Source organism: Mangifera indica, chromosome 19 (assembly GCF_011075055.1).
Source record: "Mangifera indica cultivar Alphonso chromosome 19, CATAS_Mindica_2.1, whole genome shotgun sequence".
NCBI lineage: Eukaryota > Viridiplantae > Streptophyta > Magnoliopsida > Sapindales > Anacardiaceae > Mangifera > Mangifera indica.
Genome location: NC_058155.1, coordinates 7,941,751 through 7,968,502, shown reverse-complemented (window position 1 = coordinate 7,968,502; position 26,752 = coordinate 7,941,751). Strand labels below are relative to the sequence as shown.

General features: G+C 33.1%; 3 protein-coding genes across 3 annotated transcripts; 1 reads left to right on the top strand and 2 right to left on the bottom strand.

Annotated features, from left to right (window-relative positions):
- The first annotated feature begins 514 nt into the window (after positions 1-514).
- LOC123202741 (aldehyde dehydrogenase family 3 member H1-like) lies at positions 515-6,998 on the top strand. The gene is made up of 10 exons (XM_044618830.1): positions 515-932; positions 2,944-3,012; positions 3,108-3,204; positions 3,328-3,534; positions 5,149-5,264; positions 5,391-5,495; positions 5,578-5,750; positions 5,860-5,950; positions 6,238-6,387; positions 6,621-6,998. The coding sequence occupies exons 1-10, from the start codon at positions 705-707 to the stop codon at positions 6,858-6,860; spliced, it is 1,476 nt and encodes a 491-aa protein (XP_044474765.1). The 5' UTR covers positions 515-704; the 3' UTR covers positions 6,861-6,998.
- A 459-nt stretch (positions 6,999-7,457) lies between these two features.
- Positions 7,458-9,623, bottom strand: LOC123203625 (dnaJ homolog subfamily B member 4-like). Its single transcript, XM_044620066.1, has 3 exons — positions 9,289-9,623; positions 8,377-8,777; positions 7,458-7,964 (listed from the first exon to the last, which is right to left on the bottom strand). Exons 1-3 carry the CDS (start codon positions 9,532-9,534, stop codon positions 7,523-7,525), a joined length of 1,089 nt encoding a protein of 362 aa, XP_044476001.1. The 5' UTR covers positions 9,535-9,623; the 3' UTR covers positions 7,458-7,522.
- Positions 9,624-13,400: 3,777 nt separating this feature from the next.
- Positions 13,401-26,315, bottom strand: LOC123203753 (kinesin-like protein KIN-7C, mitochondrial). Its single transcript, XM_044620222.1, has 26 exons — positions 25,852-26,315; positions 25,648-25,745; positions 24,982-25,071; positions 24,708-24,760; positions 23,002-23,067; positions 22,853-22,906; positions 22,361-22,420; positions 21,758-21,836; positions 21,374-21,441; positions 20,987-21,049; positions 20,734-20,838; positions 20,327-20,431; positions 19,990-20,097; positions 19,753-19,899; positions 19,270-19,452; positions 18,899-19,069; positions 17,779-18,015; positions 17,216-17,356; positions 16,994-17,119; positions 16,627-16,677; positions 16,479-16,526; positions 16,099-16,401; positions 15,208-15,945; positions 14,860-14,949; positions 14,421-14,491; positions 13,401-13,737 (listed from the first exon to the last, which is right to left on the bottom strand). Exons 1-25 carry the CDS (start codon positions 26,118-26,120, stop codon positions 14,471-14,473), a joined length of 3,474 nt encoding a protein of 1,157 aa, XP_044476157.1. The 5' UTR covers positions 26,121-26,315; the 3' UTR covers positions 13,401-13,737; positions 14,421-14,470.
- Between the last annotated feature and the right edge of the window lie 437 nt (positions 26,316-26,752).

Sequence of the window (26,752 nt, the reverse complement as noted above, 5' to 3'; positions counted from 1 at the left end):
AATTTAATTAAAATATATATAATTTTAAAATTTTAAAAACATTTATGATAGTCATAATTATAATTTTTACAATTTTATTTTTTAAATATAAAAAATTAAAATTTTATTATAATATAATATAATTCAATTATTATAAAAGTATTATTTATAAATAAAAATTATACACCCATAATTTTATTGTTTTAAGTTATTTTCATGACGGCAGTGCAGAAAGTCAGGATCTCCCGCATCTCATTATCTATTAATCAAATAAATAGAAAATGGTTTTCATATATTAAAAATATAATTTTCATTTATAAATATTTTGAATATAAAAATAAAATGAAATTAGATAAAATACTCGTTAAATCGTACACTCTATGGAAAGGACGGCATAACATAACATTTCACGTTCTCAAGAACGTTACATCACAAGCTTCCCACACTACTTCCCATGGCATGACGTGACTTGCACGCGCCTTGCACTCCAACTATAAAATGCAGATTCTCTTGCAGGTAAACACCAAAGGATACGCCACTCGTTACGACAATTCTCTCCGAACTTCGCCATCATCCATCATTATTTTATTTTAAATTCATTAATCCTTTATCCTCGTTACTTGATTACTTGATATATCATCACCTTGACGCTTTCTCCTCATAAATCAGGACTCGAATCCGTTCCTGTCAATCGTTTCAGTTCTTGTTCGTTTGTTTCTGCAAATATGGGGAGTGAAGGGGTGACGATGAAGCAGGTGTTCGATTCTGCGGCGGCGACTGCAGTGGTTAGTAAGCTGAGAGGAAATTTCTCGGCAGGAAAGACTCGGAGCTACGAGTGGCGAGTGGCTCAGTTGAATAGTATGTTCAAGATGCTTGACGAACGCGAGCCGGACATTGTCGCTGCTCTTCGCGATGATCTCTCCAAGCCTGAACTTGAAGCCTCCATTTACGAGGTCATAACACGCGCTCTTTTTCATTAGTTCAATTATGTTTATAGAAGGCCAAAGGACTTATTTTGTGCTGTTTTTTCACGTTTTTATCATTTAATTTTTAAAATTTTAAATATTATTAAAATTAATATTAAAAATAAATTAAAATTAAATTTTTTTAACTAAACTTTAAAAATAAAAGGAATTTTTAAAAAATAATAATTTTTTTTAGGTTTAGTTTTTAAAATTTATATTTTTTAAAACTTGGGTTAGTGAAAAATTTTTAGTTTTTTCGATAATATTTTTTAATAAATAGTTATACACTGTAAAGTTTTTCAAAAATATTGTTGTTGTTTTAAGCAGTGAAAGCGATATTTTTCTATTTCCATTTTTGGAATACCAACACTGATGCACTAATGAATTATGTTCTGTATTCGCAATTTACAAGACGTGGTCCTGCTTCAGGACGATTGCTATGTTGTGTGGAACATGTTATTGTATATTTCGATCTACTTACTTTTTCTTTGCATTTAAATTTTGTGTTAAGAAGAATTTCAGCGACTTAGATGTTATTGGGCAATTTATAGCTTACAGTTATCTTGTGAATAGATTGATACTGGAGTGTCAGTTTGTTACTAGGATATTAATTGTTTGAATGGGAGTGTCTTGGTGGTTGATTATTTGTCAAAATAGTTTTCCTGTGGAATATAGTCAATTTTTAGTTATGAGAATTAATTTTGTTTCGAGAGATGAGTAGTTGCCTTGAAACTAATTTGCCAGTTCAGCTCTATGAAAACAAACAAAACTAGTTGAAAACTTTTTTGTAAAGCATGTTTAATTGAGGCAGAATTGCGGGGTTCAGAACTGAACACAGACAGTGTAATTATGGAATTAAGAAACCTCAATTCCTGTTTGGTTTGTTTCTGTAGGTCATTCTATTTGTCATTTATCTATTGTGCTTTTGTTTGCTTTTAAAACTTATTGTTGATGTCATAACCTTAAACTAGAAGGTGGTTAGGAATCATCCCTTTTGAACTGTAAGGGTTTGGGCTCTTTTGTGAAAAATGTTATGAGTAGAAGTCAAGAGCATTAAGGACAGAACCACTTAGCTTTCCCTGACAGGTTTCTGCAATTTTTATGGTCTGACTTCAAAATCCTTGTACTGTGGTGCTTGAAATTGAAATAAATATGTAAGGGCTAAGACTTTTAACTAAATTTTTTCTTTCAAGGAACATTTTTTTTTTTTTGGTTCTGATAAATCTTCCTTACACCATCACATATTTTTGAGGCTGCTGATAGCTCTTATAAAAGATAATACCAGAAATTCAATTTTTTGTCATTAGTTTGTGACCAGCTATAAATATTGAAAATTTGGCTTTGGGTAATTCTGAATTTTGGACTTCAATTTAAAATTTTTCATGTTTAATCAATAAAGATTCATGTCTAACTACTTTGGAAAAATATCTACGATAATAAGCAACTGATGAAATTACAAATTTGCAACTGGGAAGAAAGAGGAAAGTTTTGTTGGAGAGATTTTAGAAGCTACACTATTGTTGGTTGGGAATCAGTGTTTGAAATTGTGAAAAATTAGAGGATCACTGAATTGAAAGTCATGCAATTGACTAAATGTTTGAAGTATATATTTTCTTTGATTTTCAGTTATAGGGGATGTTTTTGTATTTTAACCAACAAAATCTTACTGAATTCAACTCTGTGCACTTTGTCATATGGTGATAAGATTGCCACAAATATTCAAGTCAAGGTTTAATGACATGTGAATATCAAATTAACATGATTACCAATCCCCATCAGTTGTTGCTACACTTTAACTAGTTTTATTTGCTTTGCGATTTCCTTTCATTGTTATGTCACGTGCCATTGGATAATCCTGGAGCTTTCTTAGTTCAGTAGTAAAGTTGTTTGTTAATTTTGGAGGTCAAGCCTAGAGCTTAAAGCTATCAAGTAATGTTTCAAAAGAAGCATATTATTTTCCATTTTCTTATATTAATGATCGACATGGTTTGATGTGCAGGTAGGTGTGTTGAAAGGTTCTATCCGATTGGCACTCAAAGAACTAAAACGCTGGATGGCACCAGAGAAGGTTAATTATCAGAACCTCTTAACTAATACTTATATAATGATAAATTTTGACATTCTCTGAATCATGTTTAATTCAATATTCTTCTCACATGGCAGGCTAAAACTAAAATGAACACTTTTCCTTCATCTGCTGAAATAGTGTCAGAACCACTGGGAGTCGTATTGATTATCTCAGCATGGAACTATCCTTTCTGTATGTTCCTGATGGTTTTTTAAGAATATTTAAATCCTGAACTAAAATCATCTCTCAGATTGGATGTGTTTTGTTTTACGCATTTTTATGACTAAAAAAATACAATCTTCAAATTTTTAACAGTGTTGTCTCTTGATCCAATGGTTGGAGCCATTGCTGCTGGTAATGCCGTGGTTCTAAAGCCATCTGAAATTGCTCCAGCTTCATCTTCATTGCTTGCAAAATTAGTACGGGAGTATATGGATTCCTCTTCCATTAGGGTGGTTGAAGGGGCTGTTGCTGAAACATCTGCCTTGCTGGAGCAAAACTGGGATAAAATATTTTATACAGGTTCTTATTCATCATCATCTAGTTCTTTATTTGGCATGATATGAGGATTGTTAATGTGCATTATGGTACCATAATCTTTTTTTTTTGGGTACCTGTATTGATGTCAAGAAAGATAGAGAATGTTTCTTTTGTTGGCTTAAGTTGCAAGGTTTAAAATAGTTTTCTGTCAAAACCTCCACTTTACATAGCCAGGAAAACAGGATGTCTTGGCTCACTAAATTTTTTCCTTAAAAATCTTGAGTAATTACACATTTAAGAAAATAAAGGGTGGACTGAATGGAACATTCAAATGTAGGATTAGCACATCTTGTAGTTGAGTTGGTGTGAGGTCTGATGTTGATCAGATTGGAATTGTGATCTGAAAGCTGGTATAGCACTCTTTTGTTTGTTTGTTTGTGTTTCAAAGCATGTGTGTGATACTTTTAACTGCATGTGCTTCTATGTATTCTTGTACATGTGTGAGCAATGAATTTATAAGGCTCTCATAAGCCCTTATAATTTAAGAGATGGGAGTAGTTTTTAGGTGGTACAGTTTAGACTATAGTTAATACAAATGAACCCTGTTTGTGTAAATTTGAGATCAAAATCGATGGTGGATAATTTGATTTATCCTAGAAATTACCAAACATGCTTAAGTTATTTGACTTTGTAGCCTTATCGAGTTGCTCCCCTTTCTTGAGTTGATTTTTAGACAAGATTGCCACTGGCAGCTGAAACTTGGTATGGTAAAAGGGTTTTACATTTTTAGATAGGTAAAACTTCTACAATAAGCACCATTGCTACCTTCCCTAACTATTATTATTCATTATATTCACTCCAATATGAGATGATTGATGATGTGCAATAGCTTCTTTACTTTAGTTCTTTTATGGAATAATTGTGTGATCAATTTTGGGCTGGAATTCCTGTTTTTCTGGAAGAGAATTAGGCTTAATCCATTGATGGTTTAAAAACTTGAATGAAATTACCTAGGAAATTCATTAAGGATCTAGACGCTTTATGGTGGAGGTATTTTGGCAGAACTTAGGAATTCCAGGTAGTGGTTGGCCTTATTAAGTGATAAAAAGTATATATAATTTTGGGGGTTCAGAAAAGGACAGTGAGGGTTTCAGGATTGCTTTTCCAGGTTTTCTTTTTCGAGTAATTTATTTGTTGTGGTAATACTGCTGCGGCAATAGTATTTCTGAATTTTATTCTTAGAGAATTTTAACATTGCATGAGATCTTTTTTTGGCTTGTAAGAAGAATCAAAATCACTGGAAATCATGTAAGATACTTTGGCAATGGCAAAAATAGGTTGAGTTAATTTATTAATTTAATAAAAATTCAACTAATGAGACTGTGAAGTTAGGAAGCATCTAAAGGGTGCTTAGTGAAAGGGCTTGTCTTGATGCTTCGGCAATCTTTGAAGTTGCTATTCTAGTTCTGCTTTGTTTATATAATTATTTTTAATTAGAGAAATCTTGTGGAAGTCTTTATGCCTTGATCTCTTAGGAATTCATCAAATCTTTTGTGGTGGAGGAATCCTTTTGGTGCTTTTTGCATTGACATAAAATACAAGTTTCATATTTTACCTGGGATATAATATATCATGTTATGATCCTTGAATTGGCAGGCAATGGAAGAGTTGCACGGATTGTAATGGCTGCTGCTGCAAAGCACCTTACACCAGTTGTCTTGGAGCTTGGAGGAAAATCTCCCGTTGTTGTTGATTCAGGCATCAATTTACAAGTACAGAACTTTTTTTTTTTTTTTGTAATCGGGGTCTATATTTCATATTCATTTCCTTGCTGCTAAATTCACCAGTTCTCTCATCTGTGTTTCATATGCTAACATATATCTATCTATATTTCAAAGGTTGCAACTCGTCGGATTATCATGGGCAAGTGGGCTTGTAATAATGGACAAGCATGCATTTCTCCTGATTATGTTATAACTACAAAAGATTATGCCCCAAAATTGGTAAGCTTGTCCATACATTTGGCAACATGCTGCATTTATATTTTCCTTTGTTTAGTTTTTCTCTGAAGCCTTTTTTCTTCAGGTGGATAGTCTGAAATGCGAATTGGAGAAATTTTACGGGATAAATCCAATGGAATCAAAAGACTTATCATGCATTGTGAACTCCAACCACTTTATTCGCCTGTCAAAAATGTTGGATGATGATAAGGTTTCCGGAAAGATAGTCCATGGAGGTGAAAGGGACAAAACTAACTTGTGAGTTCGACTGGGATTTTTCCTGTATTCTTTCTTTTACATAATTACTTTAGTTTTAGCTGCTGGGATGGACCTGTTTTAAAGTCAGTCACTCTTCCGTAAATGGCAGAAGGATTGCTCCAACTATCCTGCTAGATGTTCCTCAAGACTCTCTTATCATGAGTGAGGAGATATTTGGGCCCTTGCTTCCCATACTCACAGTAAGTGCTGAGTTATTATACAGTAGTGCCCCTTTTTTTCCCTGTAAAAAAAGTATGAAGCTGACAAGCCATATGAGATTCATCTCAGGCAACCCCTTTAGTCAAATTATATCAGCCTTTATTTGGACCAAACCCAAGGAATATTATCAACTTCCCTTCTATCTGTAGAATAGTATCAGATAGCACTTAATAGGATTGTAACAAGATTAGTAGTTTAAATAATATGCATTAATTTGTGAGATATGGCCCAACAACTGTTATGATTTCTTATGTTTTTTCTGAAACAGGTTGACAAAATAGAGGATAGCTTTGATATTATAAACTCAGGAACAAAGCCGCTTGCAGCATATATGTTTACAAACAACAAGAAGCTCAGGGAGCAATTTGTAACAATGGTCTCAGCAGGGGGTCTGGTTGTCAATGACACAACTTTACATGTAATTATGCTTCCTCAAACTTTAGAGACTAGTTGCAGAAACATGCTTGCATCATGCATTATCACATTCATGCTTGTTACCTGTAGGTAGGATTGGCTGCTTAAAAGACCTTACAGAACAAAATACAGAAAAGAATCTCATATGTTCTCATTTGTACATGCATCAACTATCCTGAATTTATGTTTACGTTTTGATGATAATTAAATCTATCTAATGTGTTCCTGGCAATGCAGCTTGCTGTATCGACTCTACCATTTGGCGGTGTCCAGGAGAGTGGGATGGGATCATACCATGGGAAATTTTCTTTTGATGCTTTTAGCCATAAAAAGGCAGTGCTTTACAGAAGTCTTGCTGCTGACTCGGCTTTGAGATATCCACCATATACGCAGAGTAAGCTAAGATTAATGAAGATTCTGATGTCTGGTAGTATAATTGCCATAATTCGTGCCCTTCTGGGATTCCCTAGGGCTTAAAATGATGTCTGGATGTTTGCCTTGTGTGTAAGTTCTCTGTGTATTTTGATGTACTACGTTTTGTACTTATAATTTTTCAATTTCATCGAGACTGATTAGTCTTGAATATAGAAGTGCAATGTAAGTGTGTTGATGCAATTTAAATGTGTTGGGGTGACTCAAATATTCATTGAGAGAGAAAAAACAGAATTTATTTGATGAACGATCAATTATAATTAACCGTTGGTCAACAATTTAGCCTAAGACAGGATTTGTGTTGAATTGAGTTTAAACTCGTTTTAAAGTTGTACGATGCTGTTTTAGTTTTGATATAAATCGATTAAAATGATACTGTTTTAATCGATTAAAAAATTTTCAGATTTGCAAGCCGAATACCCTTGAAGTTTAACTTCGAATTTAAAAATATTTAACTTTCAGATTCAAATTCATTTGAACCAAACTCATTTTCGAGCTCGAACAAGCTCCAAGCTGCTATACATACAAAACAAAACCCGATGTAAATCTTCTTTTGTTGTAAATCGAATTTTGACCTATAACGTAATTATCAAAGAGTATAAGATGGGCTTATGAGCTAAACACCAAGAAAGCAAAGCATAATAAATACAATAATCATTGATTCCTATATATTATAAATTACAGATTACAATAGACAAACATACCAATCAACAATTACCCTCTAAAATACTGAGAACATCAGACCGTTGATCATCTGTTAGTTCTTTCGGGAAGTTGACTCGGAAATGCAGTTTCAAATCCCCTCTCTTTGTTTCATCTTTCGTTTGCATCCCTTGCCCTTCAATTATCTTTTCCTCGCCAGGATGAACAATTTCGTCAATGCTCAAATCCATCTTCTCCCCTCCGAGCAGAGGAATTTGAATGGTGCAACCAGTAAGCGCGTCAACCAGAGGTATGTCTACTTCCAGTTTCAAATCATCGCCTTCTCGGATAAACATTTGATGCTCTTTCTCTGTAACCACAAAGGTTATGTCAGCTGTGTGAGCCCCCGGAAGCTCATTTTCCATGCCTTCAAATGTTATCTTTGTTCCCTTCTTCCATCCTGGCTCCACTTTTATTGATAGTAACTCTTCCTCTTGATTTACTTGTCTGCCAAAATACACAAATAATTTGGAACCACAAACAATAAATCTAATTATGCGAATTAACAAATTAATTATAAGACATATTAGTTGCTTGCAAGAAATGAAACAAACTAACTACAACAATAATATGAGATTTACGTGAAAAACCCTCCAGTGTAAAAGGAAAAACCAATAGGTCAAATTCTGAATTAAATTCATAATCAGAAGAATCAGATATAATCAAGCTGACAAAACCCTACATATATTTTGAGTAGTATCCAATTTTATAACACTTTTTTATATTTTATCTTTTAATTATTATTATTATTATTATTTAATAACGTGGTTTGAAGCCATTGTGCCAACGTACTCATGTAATCAAGCTGATAAAATCACAGGCAATTTACGGTAAGAAGAATAAAGAGACATAAACAAACCCGTTAGCTAAGATGACATCTCTTGTGATGTTGATCTTCTTGGTACACCCAAAACACAGCTCCTCAAGAGTGCACTCCAGCTCCTTCTGAATAGGCGGCGGCTTCACAAACCCCGTCGAGTTCGAGTACATGATGGGGTTGGAGGTGCTCCTACGACTCGCATTTCTGCTGAGAGACGCTGGGAACCCACCAAGACTTGATTCGTCCACACTGCTCTTCCGACTCACGCTTCTAAATAGAGAAGAAGCCAACGATGGTGTTGGTGAATGGTCCTTCCTTCTGCTACCGCTTCTTGACGAAGGAAAATGAAATCTATGATTGACGCTTCGGCTTCTAAAGGAAAAACAGTGAATCGCTCCATACATTTTTTCCTTGTGATCCGAATCTTCCTCAATAACATCCTGGAAATTCAATTAAATTCAAACAATCAATACCACTACAGATGACAATTTCGGTACATATTTAAGAGTCTGTGGCCTACTTCGACACTAAAAAGAAAAAAATTCTTCCATAAAAATGGGAGGGGATAAAGTTGCTTAAAATATTATTTATCGACTTTAATATTATTTATATTTTTTATTATACATACTAAAGTGAATATGTTTATGTTATATTTAAAATGTATGAAAAGAGAATTTTTTTTTTAACAAATATGGGAGAAGAAGTATTTTTCCCCACGGGTATCTATAAGGAGGACAGGTTGGGATTGAAGATTGATATCCCAAGGGGGATGAAGAGGGTGAATAATGTATTCGGTCCCCATCCTCCCCGTTGTCATCCCAGAATACCACTGTAATCTTTTCTTTCTTTTTCATGTCAAGCATGCATAAACAGCTTTAGCATCATTCAAATTAAGGGTTTTCAAACATTAATTTTATTTAAAAGAATATGAAAGAACAATAACAGATATACCTTATGGGGTGATTCTGAAACGACGTCGGGTAATTGAATATCAACAAGAGCGTCTACGTCTTGAAGCCTTTTATGACCGGGAGTTGTATCATCAGATGAAGAGGATTTCTTCCTTTGTTGCCATCGTGTGGATATTAATCTATAAAATTTAAGAAGGGTAAGACGAAAGGTAGAGCCTTTCATTTTTGGTTCATCAATGGTGGAGGCACCTGCTGGTATGCCAATCTGGGGTCGAAGATCTACCATTACAGATGGATGAACAATTTTTCAGAAGAGAAATGAAAGACTCCACTTTATCCCCCAGATTGCATTGTTTACCAGATAGAAAGCTCCACCGTTAAGTCAGGCCCTTTATTAGCGTTTTCTCCGTCATCATAATGTCATATATTATTAGTTATTATTATTTCTCTCCTTTTTATATTTCCAAATACCCCATTCATTTATATATATATATATAACACGAAAAAATTCATTTAAATCAAATTATTATATTTGAAAATATGATAAATCTCGAATTTAATGATTGATCTCATAGTCAATCAATTAGATAAGTCAAAAATTTAATCTTAATATATCGTTAAAAAATTTAAAATCATATTTTTTTTTATATATAGAGTCTGCTCTACTATTACACAAATAACCCTTTATAGGTTTTCGAAGGCATATTGTTGTTTGTGATGGGTAGGCTAAATAGACAATAAAAAGTTTAGTTTTACTCTTAGGCTGGCCTACATTGCAAAGGTAAGATTTGCAAATTCTGTCTTTGTAATAACTTTGATGATTAAGTGTTTCAAAAGAGAGTAGAATATCTCTAAGGCTGGCCATTTTGACCTTAGTTTGTTTGGTTTTTCCCCCCTTTCGAAAGGGTTCTACTTCGGCTGCTTTTGGGTTTCTTTTTTAGAGGACAAGTTGCCTTTTTTTAATATACACATTTAATTACCTGAAAAATAATGAGAGAACAAAATCATATGTGTTGTCGGTTAGATGTGTAATAAGTTGCCAAGGATGGATGGAAGCATGCAATTGAATAGCATAACTGTTTGTCCATAATTATATTTGAGCCTTCTACATATATTTATTTTAATTAAATTTTAGAGGCCAAAAGACTTGCTTCCGCTCAAGATTTAATGTAATTTTAAAGTCTCATTTACAAATTTTTAAAAACCTAAACATCTATTTATGAATCAGTTTCTTTTAAAAATCTAAGTTAAAATTAGGGATAAAATGGTTGTTTAAAAAAATTAATAAAATTAAAGTTTTATCATGTTTCACTCCACATAATATTTGAAAAATAAACTTTTTCCCCCTAAGGGTTGTAGTTTTGCCCTGCTATTGCTTCTGCGGTGATTGGAGCTGGCCAACCTCCATACTAACACTCTTCTTTCTCTTAGACGATGACAACTCCGGTTGGCTGGCGATTCATCGGCGTGAAGACGAAAATTTTTTATTTCCCTAGTATTGTTGTTTTCTTTTATGAATCCATTACAATAAAACTATATACACCCACTTTTGATACATAAATATGTACATGCATAGATGTACCATCATATGATTGAATAATTTTGAATTAATGATGAAGTAATCTCTAATCATATAATGACATATTTATATGTGTATAATTTGTGTATTAAAAATAAGTACACATAATATTACTCATTCTATTAATTCATCTAAACCACTATTTTTCTTATTTTTAATTGAACAATAAAGTTTAGTTTAAAAACACTTTTTTCACTCATTGAATGCATAAATCATTTTTTCTTATTTAAAACCTAATTCCGTTTTCGAAAAAAAGTGTCGAAAGACGTACTATAATTTTGATTCTCTAAAATTTGAAAAAGAAAATAAAAAAAAAAATTTCTAAGGTGCCCTAACTCAAGACGAGTATAACCAATTACTTGAGTTTGAAACTAGAGACCTACTAATCCGTGAAATTAAGCACTCAATGCTTGGGCTCTTTATGACCATTCTTTCATAAAATTTGACCTATGTTAAGAGGGTTGCCTACAATTCGTAGCAAACAAAGATAAACACTCATGCAGAGAAAACCTCTTTACGAAAAGATCAATAGAAATTTCTTTCGGAGCAATACTATATATATAAACAATAACTAATTATCATATGATTAGATAATTAAAAATTAAAGATAAAATAATATCTAATTATATAATGATATATCGTTATTTATGTACACAAATTATACATATAATTTTATTATTTAAGAAATAGTCTACCAATTCAATCTATGTTGAGTGAATTCTTGGCTCAAGTAAACTTTTACCTTCTATTCCCATGTGCCAAGTTGAATAAATAAATGCACCCTCAACCAGAGAGATTAACTTGCACCTTTTTAGGTGGTGGACAATGTATAACACACTAATGTATAGGTCAGTGTGACAACCGATGTACCTTGTGGCAGTGATTGATTTAGAATCGGAGAGTTGGTAAAAGAATCAAGGTTTCAAGTTTGGCTGTGGTTGGGTGCAATGTTTTTAAAATCAGATTGAATCGATCCATTTAATTGATTGAACCGAAAATCGATTCTAAGTCTGATTTGGTTAACATAAAAAACGGTTTATTCATTAATTCGGTTAAACTCAATTAAACCAAATAAATTAAATGAACCAGTCAAAATTGAGAGAACATGATTTGATCAAAATTTAGAGTATTTTTTGAAAATTTAATTATTTTTGAGTAATTTGATTATTTTTTATTAAATAATGAATTTATATAGGTTTGCAAGGAAAAATAAGTTCAAAAATAAAATTAAAAAAAAAAGAAAGTATATTATATTTATTGAAATATTTTTTATAAACAATAACTTACAGAATTATGTTTTTTTTCTATTATAAGATTGAAATTTTTTTATTTTAATTATTTTATTAAAATCAAAGAAATAATTGTTACTTCTTAAAAATTATAAGTTTTAATCTCTATAAGTATGAGTATTCTGATTGATTTTATTTTTTTATAAATTTTTAAATAAAATTTATTTGTTATAATTTGATAATAAATTAAACTGATCAATTTTTGATCAAATCATGAATCAGTGATATAATCGATTCGATCATCACTCTTATTTTAAAAATATTGGTTGAGAGTGTTATCCGGTTCGGTGCTAGGGAAAGACAGGGTTGACTAGCTTGCCCCAAAACAAAGAATTACAAATATTGGATCGAGGGAAAATTAGAATATCCCTCATTTGTAGCTTGTTGAAGACAAGCCATGATCAACCCTTGAGCGTTACCGTCAGCACAAAAAATGATTTTTTAAAGGTTGAGATTTGAATTTGAGTTACATATCACGCATTTTTTTTATTTAACCTATTTTTTATATTTTATGAGAAAAATAAAAAATTTTATAACTGCTAAAACTTTAACCTATCACTTAATTTATCAATATATTATATATGATATTATGTAAAAATTATATCATTTTAAATTAATATAAATTATATATTTAATAATTAATTATATAAAGTACCTAGAATTTAGTTTGACCATCGTTTTCAACAAGACAGCCCTCTCATCGCGTGAAGGTTGGGTCAGACTTTGAAAACTTAGGCGGGTTGTTTGCCTGGGACTTGGGTTGCTGATTTGTGATGTTGAGAAAAGCCGCGGTAGAAGTGCTGTGGCGGTTGGCGACCGTCGAGAAGGATTTTATTGGCTTGTTTTGTGGTTAGAATGGTCAATATCTTAATTGCATTTATTAAATATCAGAAGTAAAACATTTAAAATGCGTTTGGTATATAAAATATTTTATTATTAAAATAAAAAGATTAACTTGAAAAATGATTGAAATCTCTGAAAACATTTTTAACAAATACAATTAAGAAAAAGAAAAGAAATAAATATATATAAGATAACACTATTAACTGATATATGAGATAACAAATCTCATTCTTTTACCACTTAAACAGTTCTTTTGTGGGCTGACCAGTATTTTTTCCTCTGTATCAAAAGTGTTGATTACAATGAACGTATTCGCAACTTTATGAAGTTGATTTCAACATCTAAGAAGAGCATTGCTTGACTGCTTCTAAGAACAATACCCCCACAGAAAATCTGAACCCAGCAACTAAAATTGAAAGATACTTGTAGCTTCTCCCATTATACATAGAGAACAGGTGCATTTTGTTAAGTCATTGCTTTGATAGAAAATTTCTGCACTGTATCAAGGTAGAAATTGCTGAAGGCTAAATGATATCCCAAAGATAAACAAACTCACAGGTTTTGTTACAATAAATTTGTATATTGATATCCTGAACACATTTACATACATTTCTGCCTCAAGTTAGTTGCACCAGTAATAAATTACGCTATTTTCTAAAAAAAAAAAAAATGAAAAACCAGGATCAATAGTTCTACCAAATGGTGTTGAAGAAAGCCGCGTGTCTAAGCCATGAATTAGTTTGGTCAATATTTCCACGACTGTACAAATTCATTATACCTGCATAACACAATATAGCCAAGTAATCAAGAGATGTGTCTCTGAGGATATTAGAATCCACATACTAAGTCATAAAAATTAACAAAATTACTATTCATCCCAAAAATTTATTCTTAATCCTCACAAGATTACAGGCACATTTCTTCATTTATGTTGTAACATTTGGGAGTAACCTCATTGTAATTGAGGTAAGTGAATAGGGTTAGATTTGATCTAAGTTTGTTTAAGTTCGAATTTGGATTAAATGAGTTTGAACTTGAACTTTAAAAGTGTTCAACTTGTCAAACTCGTGAGCTTGAAAATTTTCAATATAAATCAACTAAAATGATATTGTTTTGACTAATATATATCAAAACAACGTCGTCTCAGTCATTTTTGTTTCGCTACAATACCGAATTAGGCTCAAAGGTTGGTTTGATCTCGAACTTGAGTCAAGCTCAAGGTCAATTTCTTTCAAAAGAGTTAAACTTGAACACCTTTAAAGTGAGTTCATCTCAAGTCAAGCCGAGCTCCTACTTGACTAAAAACTAGTCCTATCAACGAATAAATTGGAAATGCTGGGATGACAAGTGGAACATACCCCAAAAGCTAAAAGAAATCATGGTAAAGCACATTCCCCTTTCCAGCACCCACTCAGAAGAAATAAAAACAAAAACAAAAGAAAAATGTGGATTGTAACCAACCTCAATAGTCAGAAAGCCATCTCCGTGTTATATTTATTGAACTTGGCGAACTACAAGACATGATTCGTACACTGCATATGAATAACAACACCAGCAATATTAGGCTATGGAATTTTCAAGTCCAGTATTTTAAAAAAATCATGCAAGCATATAGATATTACCAATACTGTATTCCTGTTGAAATTACAAATTTTCACTACTTTTATCTATATGAAATTGCTATCAAAATCTTCATAGCACATATCTATGCTATATATTCTTCAGGACAAGGTAACATGAAACATGCAGAATATATATATGCATATGCACATTACATAATTTATAAAGACCTTGCCAAGTTAGACAGCAGAAGAAAAAACAGGCACGAAGAATTGCACCAACATTAGCAAATTGTGACCAGAAAGCAAGCTTGAATGAAAGAGAAATAGATGAAGATCACCTTTGCATGGCAAATTTTTGTTATAGCCTCAACATGAAAATTTTGAAGTTCTTCAAGAGTTGCTACATCTAGACCACTGATATCTTCACCCTGAAATGTTGAATGCATCAAATTTTGTCCGTACAACCACTACCACAAAGAAAAATAAATTTGATAAACTCCAGAATACTAAATCTCCAACTTGATGCTTAAACACATTTTAACATGCTTTGTAAAATGTGCTTGAATGGATATAGCACACTGTTAATAATATTTAAAGACAGTGGCCCTTAAGATTGTTAAACCTGAGCTTCAAAGCCCAATAATACCTCCTTTGAACCATGAAATTAAACTGAAGAAAGTTAATACCTTCAATCTCAACACAAGGCTTTCTAGTTCTTTGCATCTCCTTCTTTCTTTCTGATAGCTAGCTTTTAACTCTTCAAAAGAAATTTTTTCATCCACATTGTTGTAACTTTCATCATCCTCAGAAAATTTAAATGAAGGTCCCTTAGATGACAGATATCCATTTTTAACTTCCTTCAAAATTTTAGATTCATTGTCAACTTTAGAAGACAAATCCTCAGGATTAATGCCAGACTTTCTCATCTTTGCAACTTGCACCCACATATTTGCAAGCTCATTTTCTAAATCTTCTTCATGATGTTTTACTTCATTGAGTCGTCTTCGGAGCTCAGCTTCTGTCTGTCCTTTCTCTGATAGAGCGGCTTCCAGAGCAGCTTCTCTTTGGTATCTAGCACTAAGTTCTTTCTGCAACTCCTCAACCAAAACCCTGTCATCCAACTTCCTTCTTCCATCAGGTCGTGCTCCATTGGTGTTATGTTGCTTGAACTCATACGAGCCAGATCTCTGAGAGAAGTTAGATCCGCAATCTTTTGCAGTGGCCAGTTCACCAGTCAATTTTGCATTTTCATAAGATAGTCTGGTTACTTCTTCAGCTAAGTTTCGAAGCTCAACTGCTGCAGACGCAGCTAACTCTTTTGCATATGAAGCTTCTTCTGCCAATTTTTGACTCTGAATTTCAAGTCCATCCTTTTCTTCACTCAATCTCACCTTCTCTTGCTTCAAATTCTCTATCTCAGCAGCCTAAAAACAAAATAAGTAAATAGTATCAATTTAAAAGTTTGGTAGCAAAAATTGTAGCCTCTTTTCTATTGGTATATCTCTTAAAACAAGAGTAAAGATAAAAGTAGCATATCAAATAGAAGAAATTACAAAGGATATGGATAAAACAATAACCTGCATTAGAACTTGGGAATTCAAAAAGGTATCATTGTTACAATTCTTGTCGTCCTGGGAAAATATTCTATTTAAGCCCATAACACTCGTTGGTGTTTGATCATCAACATAACTCTCTTCAAATGATCCAATTCCATTCCTCCCTTTGTTCCTCTTTTTTGATAGCTCTTCAGAACAAGTTTGGAATGGGATACCCTCATTTCCAGCCATTATTTGTGGACTACGAGGTGTTTTATCTGATAATGATTTGACCTGTTGCCTCAGCAGAAGAATAGTTTCTTGCATTTCCATGTTCTCTGATATCTATTCACAGTAACATAATATATTTGAAAACTTAGAGCTGCATGGAGAAAAGTTATCAAGAAGTTCAGAAATTCTACCTTCATCTGTAGTTGTTCCTGAAGTATCCTATTATCCGCCGACTTGATCTTGAATATCCATTCCATGACAAAGATATAAACTTAGATATAGTTGGCATTTGATATAGAACTATCATCCATGAAGTACAAAGAAGATAGGATGACAAACCTCAAGTTCAAAAGTTTTCTCATTAAGCTGAGTAGTAAGCTTGGACAAAGCCTACAGAGAGAGTAACAAACATATTAGAAAGAAATATTTCATCACTAAGAATGAACCATTTAAAGAGAAATCCCCAGGGAAGGAGCCAATTAGAATCTAGGAGACACTGCAGACCATGAAAATTTGAAATTTTATACTTTTTTTATAAATATTATAAAAGTACCCCCTCATTTTTAATTATTTCTTCAATTACCAAAGTATAAAAATCTAAAAACAAATCATTTAAGCTTGGTTGTTTTGCCTCCTATATGACTTGTATTAAATTTAGGGAAAATGGTTGAGGATATGGTGCAAACTTAATTGACGATGAAATTACCTGTGACATCTCACTGGTACTTGATGAACGTGGGGTCATCTGAACTGATCCAATCATGCGTTGCTCCAGGACATGCATTTGACGCTTCTTTTCGCTAATTTCATCCTTCAACTTCTTCATTTGTTCCTATATCAACCATTATGACCACAAAATGTCACCAATTAACGCAAAACAAGCTTAAACAATGTCTTCTAAGTGAAGAATTAGATATGACTAGCTTACCCTAAGTTGCAAATCATCAGGGTTGCTAACTGCTTGCTCTGAAAGTCTTTTCAGTGAGCTAGTACACAATGCCACTTCACCAGCTAACATTTTCACCTGCTCATGCAGAAGATCCATTTGATCTGCGATAGTACTCCCAGTCTGTCAAAAAAAAAAAAAAAAAAACCGATAAGCAATATTTGTTAATATAATAACTCAAGCGATTGATTTTGCAGCTCGACAAATGAACTAGTATAATGGAAACACAATTTTAGAACAACAAAACCAAAATCAAACTGCAAAGTCACCTCCTAGAACTGGCAAAAAACATCAAATGCAATCCAACAAAAGGAGGAGCTGGCAATCATCATATATAAAACCTGTTATATCTTTAACTTTACACCTCTCATACTCAATATTCTCCAGTCACAAATTTGCAAGCTCATGCCAAACAACCGATTTTTATATTTAGCTACAAGGCCAGAATAGGCAACTTGAGTACCAAGCTTCTTTGCCTATTTAAACAATAAAATTCTACATCAACAATGTGAAAATGCAATGGAAAAAGGGTTAGAGTCTCTCACCGGAGGCAGACGGCGACCTCCAACAGTAGCACTGAACAATTCACCAGCTTGGGTTCTTTCTGGAAATGGATCAGCGGTGGAGTCATCTCCCCATTTACTGATTGATTTTCTCCGACCATCCTTCTTGTCATTGAACATGACTCTATTCTGTGATGATTTTGAGGAAGATGCAGGGGATCCACTAGTGGAACTTCCACTGTCAGCACTTGGTGACAATCCAACCAGATTCTCAGGCTTCTGCATGGGAAGATTTGAATTGTAGTCGAGTTAAATCAACAGCCACTATAAGAATAAATTTTCTACAATTGAGAGTATGGACTTTTATTCATGATCTTACAAAAGAGGAAGTAAATTAACATCAAAAAGACTGTTCTAAATGATCATTATGTCTAAAATTCTGCTGGTTAAGAGTTTTATACTGTTTAGTTCAAGCTAAGATACAAATAACATAAAAAATCTGAATCATCAGCATATCAAAAAGCTTACATTTATTTCCCTCATGCAAAATAACATAGCTTGAAAACGGAGACCAGAGAAATAGTTATTCAGATGACATAAAAAATTTGCATGCTATAAGAAACAATAACTTTCTGTCACACAAGGGTTTGCTTGCCATCATTAGGGGTGACATTACACCTGCACTGTCTTTCCATAAGCAGCAGTTTCAAATATTTACAAGATCTTTTTCCATAGCTTTGCCAATGCCGTGGTTCACTTTCAAGAATAACATCCATATTGTCTATGCTCTATACCAGTCCAACACAATACAATGACAGAATATAATTATAATATATTTGTAAGACCAGCAATAATGTTATGGAAATATACATTAAGGTTTTGTGATCAACACCTAGCAATTTTACCATATCACAAACTTAAAAAATAGCTATGAAAGCATGTCATAGTTTATGCACACCAAAGAAACATATTATGGAATAGAACAAATATGTAACCTGGTCAACCATTGATAGCATAGGATGACTTTAAAAAACAGTGAGTGTTCACTATCATCAACTATCATCTGGAAATTCTAACTTTTTGACAACCAGAATAAACAAGTGAACTCCAGTTTTAAATCATGACTAAAGTGAAGGGCAGGGATATAAGTGGGAGAACTTACCCTCATTTTGAACCAGCCAAGCATTCCACGCCTCCTGTTCCTCTTGAAATCTTTAACCAATTCATCTAGATTAGTGATATCATCTCTTGCCTCAGATGAGAGCTCAGACACATAGCTTCCAACATCATCATCGATCATGTACTCCCGTTTTCTCTCGGGCAAATATGCTAGCTGCATTGCCAGTTGAATCAACTGTAAACTTAGTAAATATATATTGGCATATACACTCAGTCACATTGTCAGGCAAATAAGAGATGCATGTCGGATAAAAGGTGATAAGAAATCACAATTCCACACATTTACATGCAGTTAATCAGTGGTCCATAATATTTTTGTCATGAAATATAAACAACAAATGACTAATTTTAGACCTCATCTTCCCCAAAAGAATGCCTCCTTTGATGTCCAGACCGTTCAGGAACAGTTGATGCCATAGAATTTTTAGTGGAAACCAATATTAATTTGGTCAATCGCTGAATTCTTCCCATCAGAGCTGCCTTAGCCTGCTCCTCCTCCTCCAATCTCGACTGCAATTTAACCTGACCAGCCTCCAGCTTTGATACCATAAAGTAATACTTATTAGAAGAAAGTAATAATAACAAGACACACCATTCCTATCAAAAAAACCACACACACACACACACAAAAAAAAAAACATACATACACCCAATGAAAAGTAGTTGTTTTGATAATTTTGCAGTGTGCATGAATTGTTTCTTCCATGGGAACCAGAAAGAAAGAAACTGGGAGTAAAGGGTTAACAATTATAGTTAACATTACATGAAAACCCCAATCCTTCTGAAATTCAGGTATTTTTAACGCTCAACTTGTAACAATATTATGTGTTAACAAACCTGAAGCTTCAGATTGACCAGATCTTCCTGGGTGGATGCAGACATATAAGGATTTTCAAACATTCCACTCTTCAATTGCTGGAGTTCTTGCTTTAAACAGGAAATTTCTTTCTGATATTTTTTAATGAGAGACTTCTCATCCATAATCTAGAAGTAAAAATATCATAAAATGAGAAACTCGATGATATTGGAGCCCAGAGAAAAAAAAATTTAAATTTACAATAACAGTGAATTCACCTTATTTTGAGAAGCCTTAATTTCTACATGCTTACTCCGATGAGCAAACTTCAATGTATTGTGAGTTTCTTCAGTATTACTAGAGGCAGGTGTCACGGTGCAAATAAGCTACATTCAGAGTTCAAAGAGGAAAGAAAGAACACTTATAAATTGGATAAGAATTAGATCCCAATATCACTTACAAGAACAAAACACAACCATCTTCCACTAATAAATAAAAGTGTGATTAAATTAATTACTCAGGTTTTACAAACAGTTCACATAACAATGATGAGAACAGTAGCAGTAAAGGCTGATCATGTAAATGCAAAAGATCTAGCACATGCATTCAACTTACAGAAACCCGTCCATGGCCACTAAGGGATGACTGTAAGAGACGAGTAAGTTTTGAATCTCGATAGGGAATATGAGTTGCTTTTCCATCCGTTAATTTAGAAATCACCTGCAAGTTAATAAGTTAATAAGGTAAGACTCAAAATTCTATGAAGGCAGTTAAAAAATGGCAATTAGAATCTATGAGAACTCTAGTACCAATGATTGGGACATGAAAAGGTCTACAGAAAAGCATTTAATATCTACTACCAAAGGTGGGGCCACAACACTTTGTTATATATCAGGCTCAGCTTTAATATTTACACATAAATGACCAGTAATAGCACATCGCCAATGCAAATAAGTTTTCATTTGAAGTCCAAATAATATTATTAAACATGTAAGAGGACAGAGAAAAGAGAAGTATCTTACAGTGCCAAGAGTAAGCAAGCTTTTATTTATATATGAACCTTCTTTTCTCCTCAATCCAGTTGTTTCAGTTTTAGAACTTTCTGATCCCGCCAAATCAATTAAATTCTGCAACAAATGTTTATAATAAAACATTGAAGACCAGATTTGAAGGGCAAAAGAGAAAAGGCAAAACAAACATCCTCATTCTATCCACAAAAATTCAGATGGCTCCTAAACATGTATAATAAAGGTCAGGCTATGAGCAGGGTATTACCAATTGGGACAAAGTCACATCTTCTTCCCCTTGATTTTCCCCACGAGGGCTGCTTTCAATAGTCTGAAAGATGGTAATATTATCATTAAAGCAAAATAAAAACTATGAAGAATATACCCTCCAAGGGTAGACATAGGTGCCATGGATTAACAATCTAACAAACAAAATAGCCAAAATATGACACCTAATAAATTTGACAATAGGAACAATTACATACTAATGCATTTCAAAGAAATGTTACAGATTAAATTGTAAATGATGATAACAGATAAATAATAAATAAAAATAGAATTTCAACTAGACTAGATTCGAAACTAAGCTTTAAACTCCAAGAGACATGGTATAAACATAAGTACACACATTCAAATCAAAATCAAAATAAAATACCAGGGTGAATATTGTGTGGCTCCGACTGCTAAGAAGATTAAAATTATTAGAACCCACATGCCTGTGCTCTGCAACAACAACGTAAATGATAAGTTAAGATTATATATATATATATATATATATATATATATATATATATATATATATATATATATATGTATGTATGTATATATATAGAGTGGTGCAACAGCAGCCCAAATTCTGATGAGTGATGAACATAGGAACTTTAAGGGGATAAAAGACAAATTTCCATATAGAACATAGGAAGAATTGATCAAACAAAAGATTATGCTCAAAGGGACCCCAAAAAAAAAAAATCAAAGGAAGCATAAAAAATGGAAATCACTGACCAGTTTACGGTGAGATAATGACTACAATATATACCTTCTCCGGATGCTATCAGGGAAAGAGCATGTGCAGGTGACAGAACGACTTCCTCCTTAATTCCCTCAACATAGGTTCCCTATGAACAAAAGATACCACACATTTGATAATAAGTGATCTATATGCTTGGCCATTCAATATTACCTTATACAATACGATCAAGATTACATCATTCACATACTATATACTGGAGAATGGATCTAATATAGTGTGACAGTTACAGCAATGCAAATTATATAGTGGAATTAAAATACAATATGGGTGCATTGCAAGCAAAGGAACTACTCTTGAATATTAGTTCTCCACAAGGAGATAACCTAACTTTTTATATATATATATTGGACAAAGGGGTCCAGGGATTGATCCCGCTCTGATCAATGCTAATAACATGCAGTCATACTTATCACACTTAAGGCTGTGAGGAGACACTATAAAACAGCCACAAACACATACCCTCATCTATTTTTTTACCTCACGAATAGTGATTTCTTTGACTAGTAACCAGATGAGACATTGTTAATGAACCTATAACAAGTATCATACTTTGCATGGGAAGTAGTGGGAGTGAAAAGAATAAAATTTCAGATTATATAAATTTATCACCTGAGCATCTTCTCGTATTCTTAGGTTCTGTCCAGTTGGATCAAGCAAGTCATTGATGACCTGACAAAAAAGATTTATAAAACAGTATGAACTTTTGAGATAGACAAAACATCATTAGCTTAAATTATGTAGACATATTAGAGAGTTTATTTCAGTTAGTCCTCTACATTCAATAAATCACTCAACAAATTTATATATATTAAAGAAGTGGTATAACAACAAAGTAGAAATCAGTCAATGACTATTCCACTGAAATGCCCGAAAAATGATCATGGCAAATGTCTCAGAAGAGACCTATAACATTGTAACACCCAAAAAAAAAAAAGAAACACTTTTGCCTTCTAACCACGTGTTCTTGCATGCCTTTTAATTTCAAGGTGCTAGCATATCAACAATCCTCTTGATAAAAAATAAGTCTTTTACTAACAGGTGATACAAGATTCCCAAAAGAATTATAAAATTAACAAAAGGGAAAAGGGAAATGAAACTGACCTCGTTGTAAATTTCTAAATATGAAACACGAAGAAGGAATTCCCGCGTAGGTGTCTACAGTGTTTCACCCAAGGAAAAAAATAGTTCAACTTTTTGAAAAAAAAAATTGTTTCAAGTACAAGCAATTAACAAACAAACAATTCTGCTACCTCTTGTATGATTCCAAAGACATCCTTCACTGCCAATGGAATAATTCCAGGTGACTTTTGCTCACCCTAAAATTCATAATAAAAGTAGTTCACATTAAACCAGTTTGCAAAGAAAATAGGACAAGCAAGACATGGATTATGAGAGAAGCTTCCTAATATGCATTGGCTCATCAACCAAAACAATTGAAAAACTGATAAAACTATTAAATCCCAGAAGGATAGTTTTAAGTATTCAAGTACTCAAGCTGCTACAACTATCACAAGCAGCTGCAAAACTATTGCCTTTACTCCAAAAACTCAAAGTGTGCGTTTGGTTTGGTATTATTTTTTTACAAAAAATGAAAGATTATCACAAAAATAGATTATTATAAAAATAGGTTACCTAAAAGAATACTGGATATAAATTATTATTATATTTAATATAAATTAGTACATATAAATAATTATTGTGTTTAGTTGAATGTAATAAACGAATCTTAAAATATTATTTTACTTAAATGTCTTAAAGTATAATTATTCTAAAACATTATTCATGTTACTTGTTATATTAATTGAAAATGGGTTATTTTTGCCCTAAAAAATTAATGAGTAAGGATAAAATTGTAACAAAATCAATATTACCTTGATAATTTTTATATACCTAACGTGAAGCTGGTAATCAAACTACCTCTTATATCATTTATCATATCACCATTGGTAATAAAAGATTACCAAAGTCTTTTATTACTTGACAGAACAAACAATACAATGTCAGTAATAAACAATAAATTATCAGAGTAACTTTAAATACCCTCAACCCAATGCCCCCAAAGAATAACTATTTTGTAAGAAATGTAAAATTTATTATCAATCAGAAGGAGGGTATAGAATATTGTGTTCCACTGTAAGATATACAAGAATTCGCCCAAACATTTCTTGTATCATAATCCAATACATGATCAGTTTCTAACTTTTGTTAAGCAGCATGATAGTTCTCCAAAGTGGAAAAAAAATAAAAATCTTGAGAATTCTTTAGTAACCAAAGATCATAACAACACTCAAAAGCAAACTCTATCACACAAAAAAATGATCCCTTCACACATGATCAAATATGCTTTTACTCCTTTAAACCCAAACTGACTCACTTTTGCACTGCTTATGATACTAAAAATTTAGCAACAACCTTAATAAAATATATGAAACTTTAGCAGCTGCAGCCACTCAAGTTTTAGAAAACAATTAATGCAACATAAGTTTCAATTGGAGAACACTCATATGGCTCCTACAGATCTAATAACAAGTCAGGGGTCCTGGTTTCCCTAAAAAACAAAATAATGATTTCAGTTCAATAATGGCTAGACCCAAAAACATCTTACTTCCCGAGACTCAAGAACATAAGAGAATATAAAATATTGATGGCTCAATTAGTTACTGAGACTACTATCTTAATAAATGGTCAACTTCTAACATTCATGCTAAGCATGATTTCTAGCAAACCTCTTCTCAGAAACCATTTAATATGTAATGAAATTCTGCAGTGCATGTGTGCCAACATTTAAGTCTTAATGCAGTCATTGTTCAATCTAAGCAGTAGCCACAATCAGGTGCTTACTGTTTTAAAAGTCCTAAGCACAAAATAATAGCTGGTCTAGGGCAGACACAAAAATCACAGATTCAAGAAAACCTTTTCTGGAGCCACAACAGCTGAAATACATTCAGTGACTTACATGCATTGTATGAGTCTTCCCACTACTAGTAACACCATATGCAAAAACTGTGCCTGCATACAGGACAATTATTAGCTAACCAATGAGATATGCATCATACTATGACAATAATTTTAAAGTAAATGCATGGCTATTTTTTCAAAATTTATGTAAAAATTTCACCATTTATTGCAAAATTTTAGCATTAGTCCATGCACAGAAACTGCATGGCCTATCATCATCAATAATAGGAGTGGAGATAGAATATTCTATTATTAGCAAAAAATTGATTTACCATTTATTCCTTGCATGGATCCACTTATGACATGCTGAGCAGCAACATCATAAACATGACGTGTAGTTGTCGCTGGACCAAACACTCTATCTGCGCATGCAAAGAACCAACCCAGAATTGGAAACAAACAAAAGCAATTGAGGTAGCACATACAAATGTTTACATAGCTTATCGGAAAAAAAAATATAATAAATAATAAAGTTCGAATGTAAAATCCAGATTTTGGTAATAACTTCAAATTATTATCATAATTATACAAGTCAGTCTATAATTCTTTCCAAATAATTCATAGACCTTAATTTAATAATTCTAAAAAGAACCAAGTTGGTTTATTGATTTATACTAATTTAAAGTCCAACATCCCGCTAGTGACATGATAAAATGAATTTATAACATATAAAAACCCAACATTTTACATTAAAGTCTACATTCCTTAATATCTTGATTTTAATTTTACAAATTTAAAATGGGATAGCGCAAGTTGTTCAAACTTTTTAATACAATTTCTACACATCAATACATAACATTAAAAACGTAATTCTCTTGGCATTAATTGTACATTTTTCATGAGGCCCAAAATTAATTCAACTTTGTTACAGCGTACGCTATAAATAATAACTCGCTTGGATAATTAGTGTCGTGAAAGACATAACTAATAGTACTAACCAAAACCATAAGCAATCGAAGGATTGTACTCATTTCTCACTGTATAATCCCCATCCGCATACCACGCTATCTCGTCTCCTTTATTTATCTCTCTTGGACTGCACACAATTTAAAATTTAAAATTTAAAACTTCATTTCCCTCGGGTCAGCCCAAAAACCCCCAAAAAAAAAAAAGTTCAAGCACGACAACATTAAAGTAAGAACCTGAGAGGACGGAACCGGACTGTGACCATCACATTTTCTTTAGACTTGCTAGTTTCGGGCGGGTCAAGTGCGATAGTGGGCGGGCTGGGGCTTGGGGTTGTGGATGTTGTGGGAGAAGGCGATAGTCTCGAAGCCGGCCGAGACGACGCAGTGGAAGACGGAGTGAGCGGCCGCCCCGCGGGCTTTCCCGGGGGCGGCGGTTGAGACGGCGACTTGCGTGAACGGAAGGGAGAGATGGAGGATCTACGGGGCCCACCCGACGAGAACATTTCCGACGAAAACAAGAGAGTGAATATAAAATGCTGTGAAGAGAGATAGAGAGAGAGGTTTAAGAGTAAGAAAGAGAGAGGAAGGAAGGTCAGGTGGACGTCACGTGGAGTGCCGGCACAAGGGCTGTGCCGCCTTTTGGAGGCTCTGTCGCAGTTTCTCTGTGCCAAGTTTCACTCCCTCCAAAACCTGTCTAATTTTATTAGCTCTAGAGCTCTTTTGAATTGGTCTTTGTCCGGTTCTTAACGAATGTAAAATATCAAAAATAGCCTTCCCTGCCTTTGTTCTTTGAGGTTTTTGACGCTGATTATTATGTCATTTCACGAGTTTCGTAAGAAAGGTATCGTAGCTCAAATTTTGGTAGGACTATTATCTAAAACGTATAGTAATAATCCGTAAAAGTTTATTACATTAAAAAAGAAACATTAATCGGATTACATGTGTTAAAGTTCTTTGGATTCACATTCTTTATTTTAAACAATTAACCTAACATTATTATTTTATATATACTTGTAAAAGCGATGGTTCAAAAACAACACCGTCTATTATAATATTCAAAATTTAACAACGAAGTTAGTATATGATATATCTAGAAGGCCAAAGCCTTATTATTCCTATCCAAAATTTAATTTTT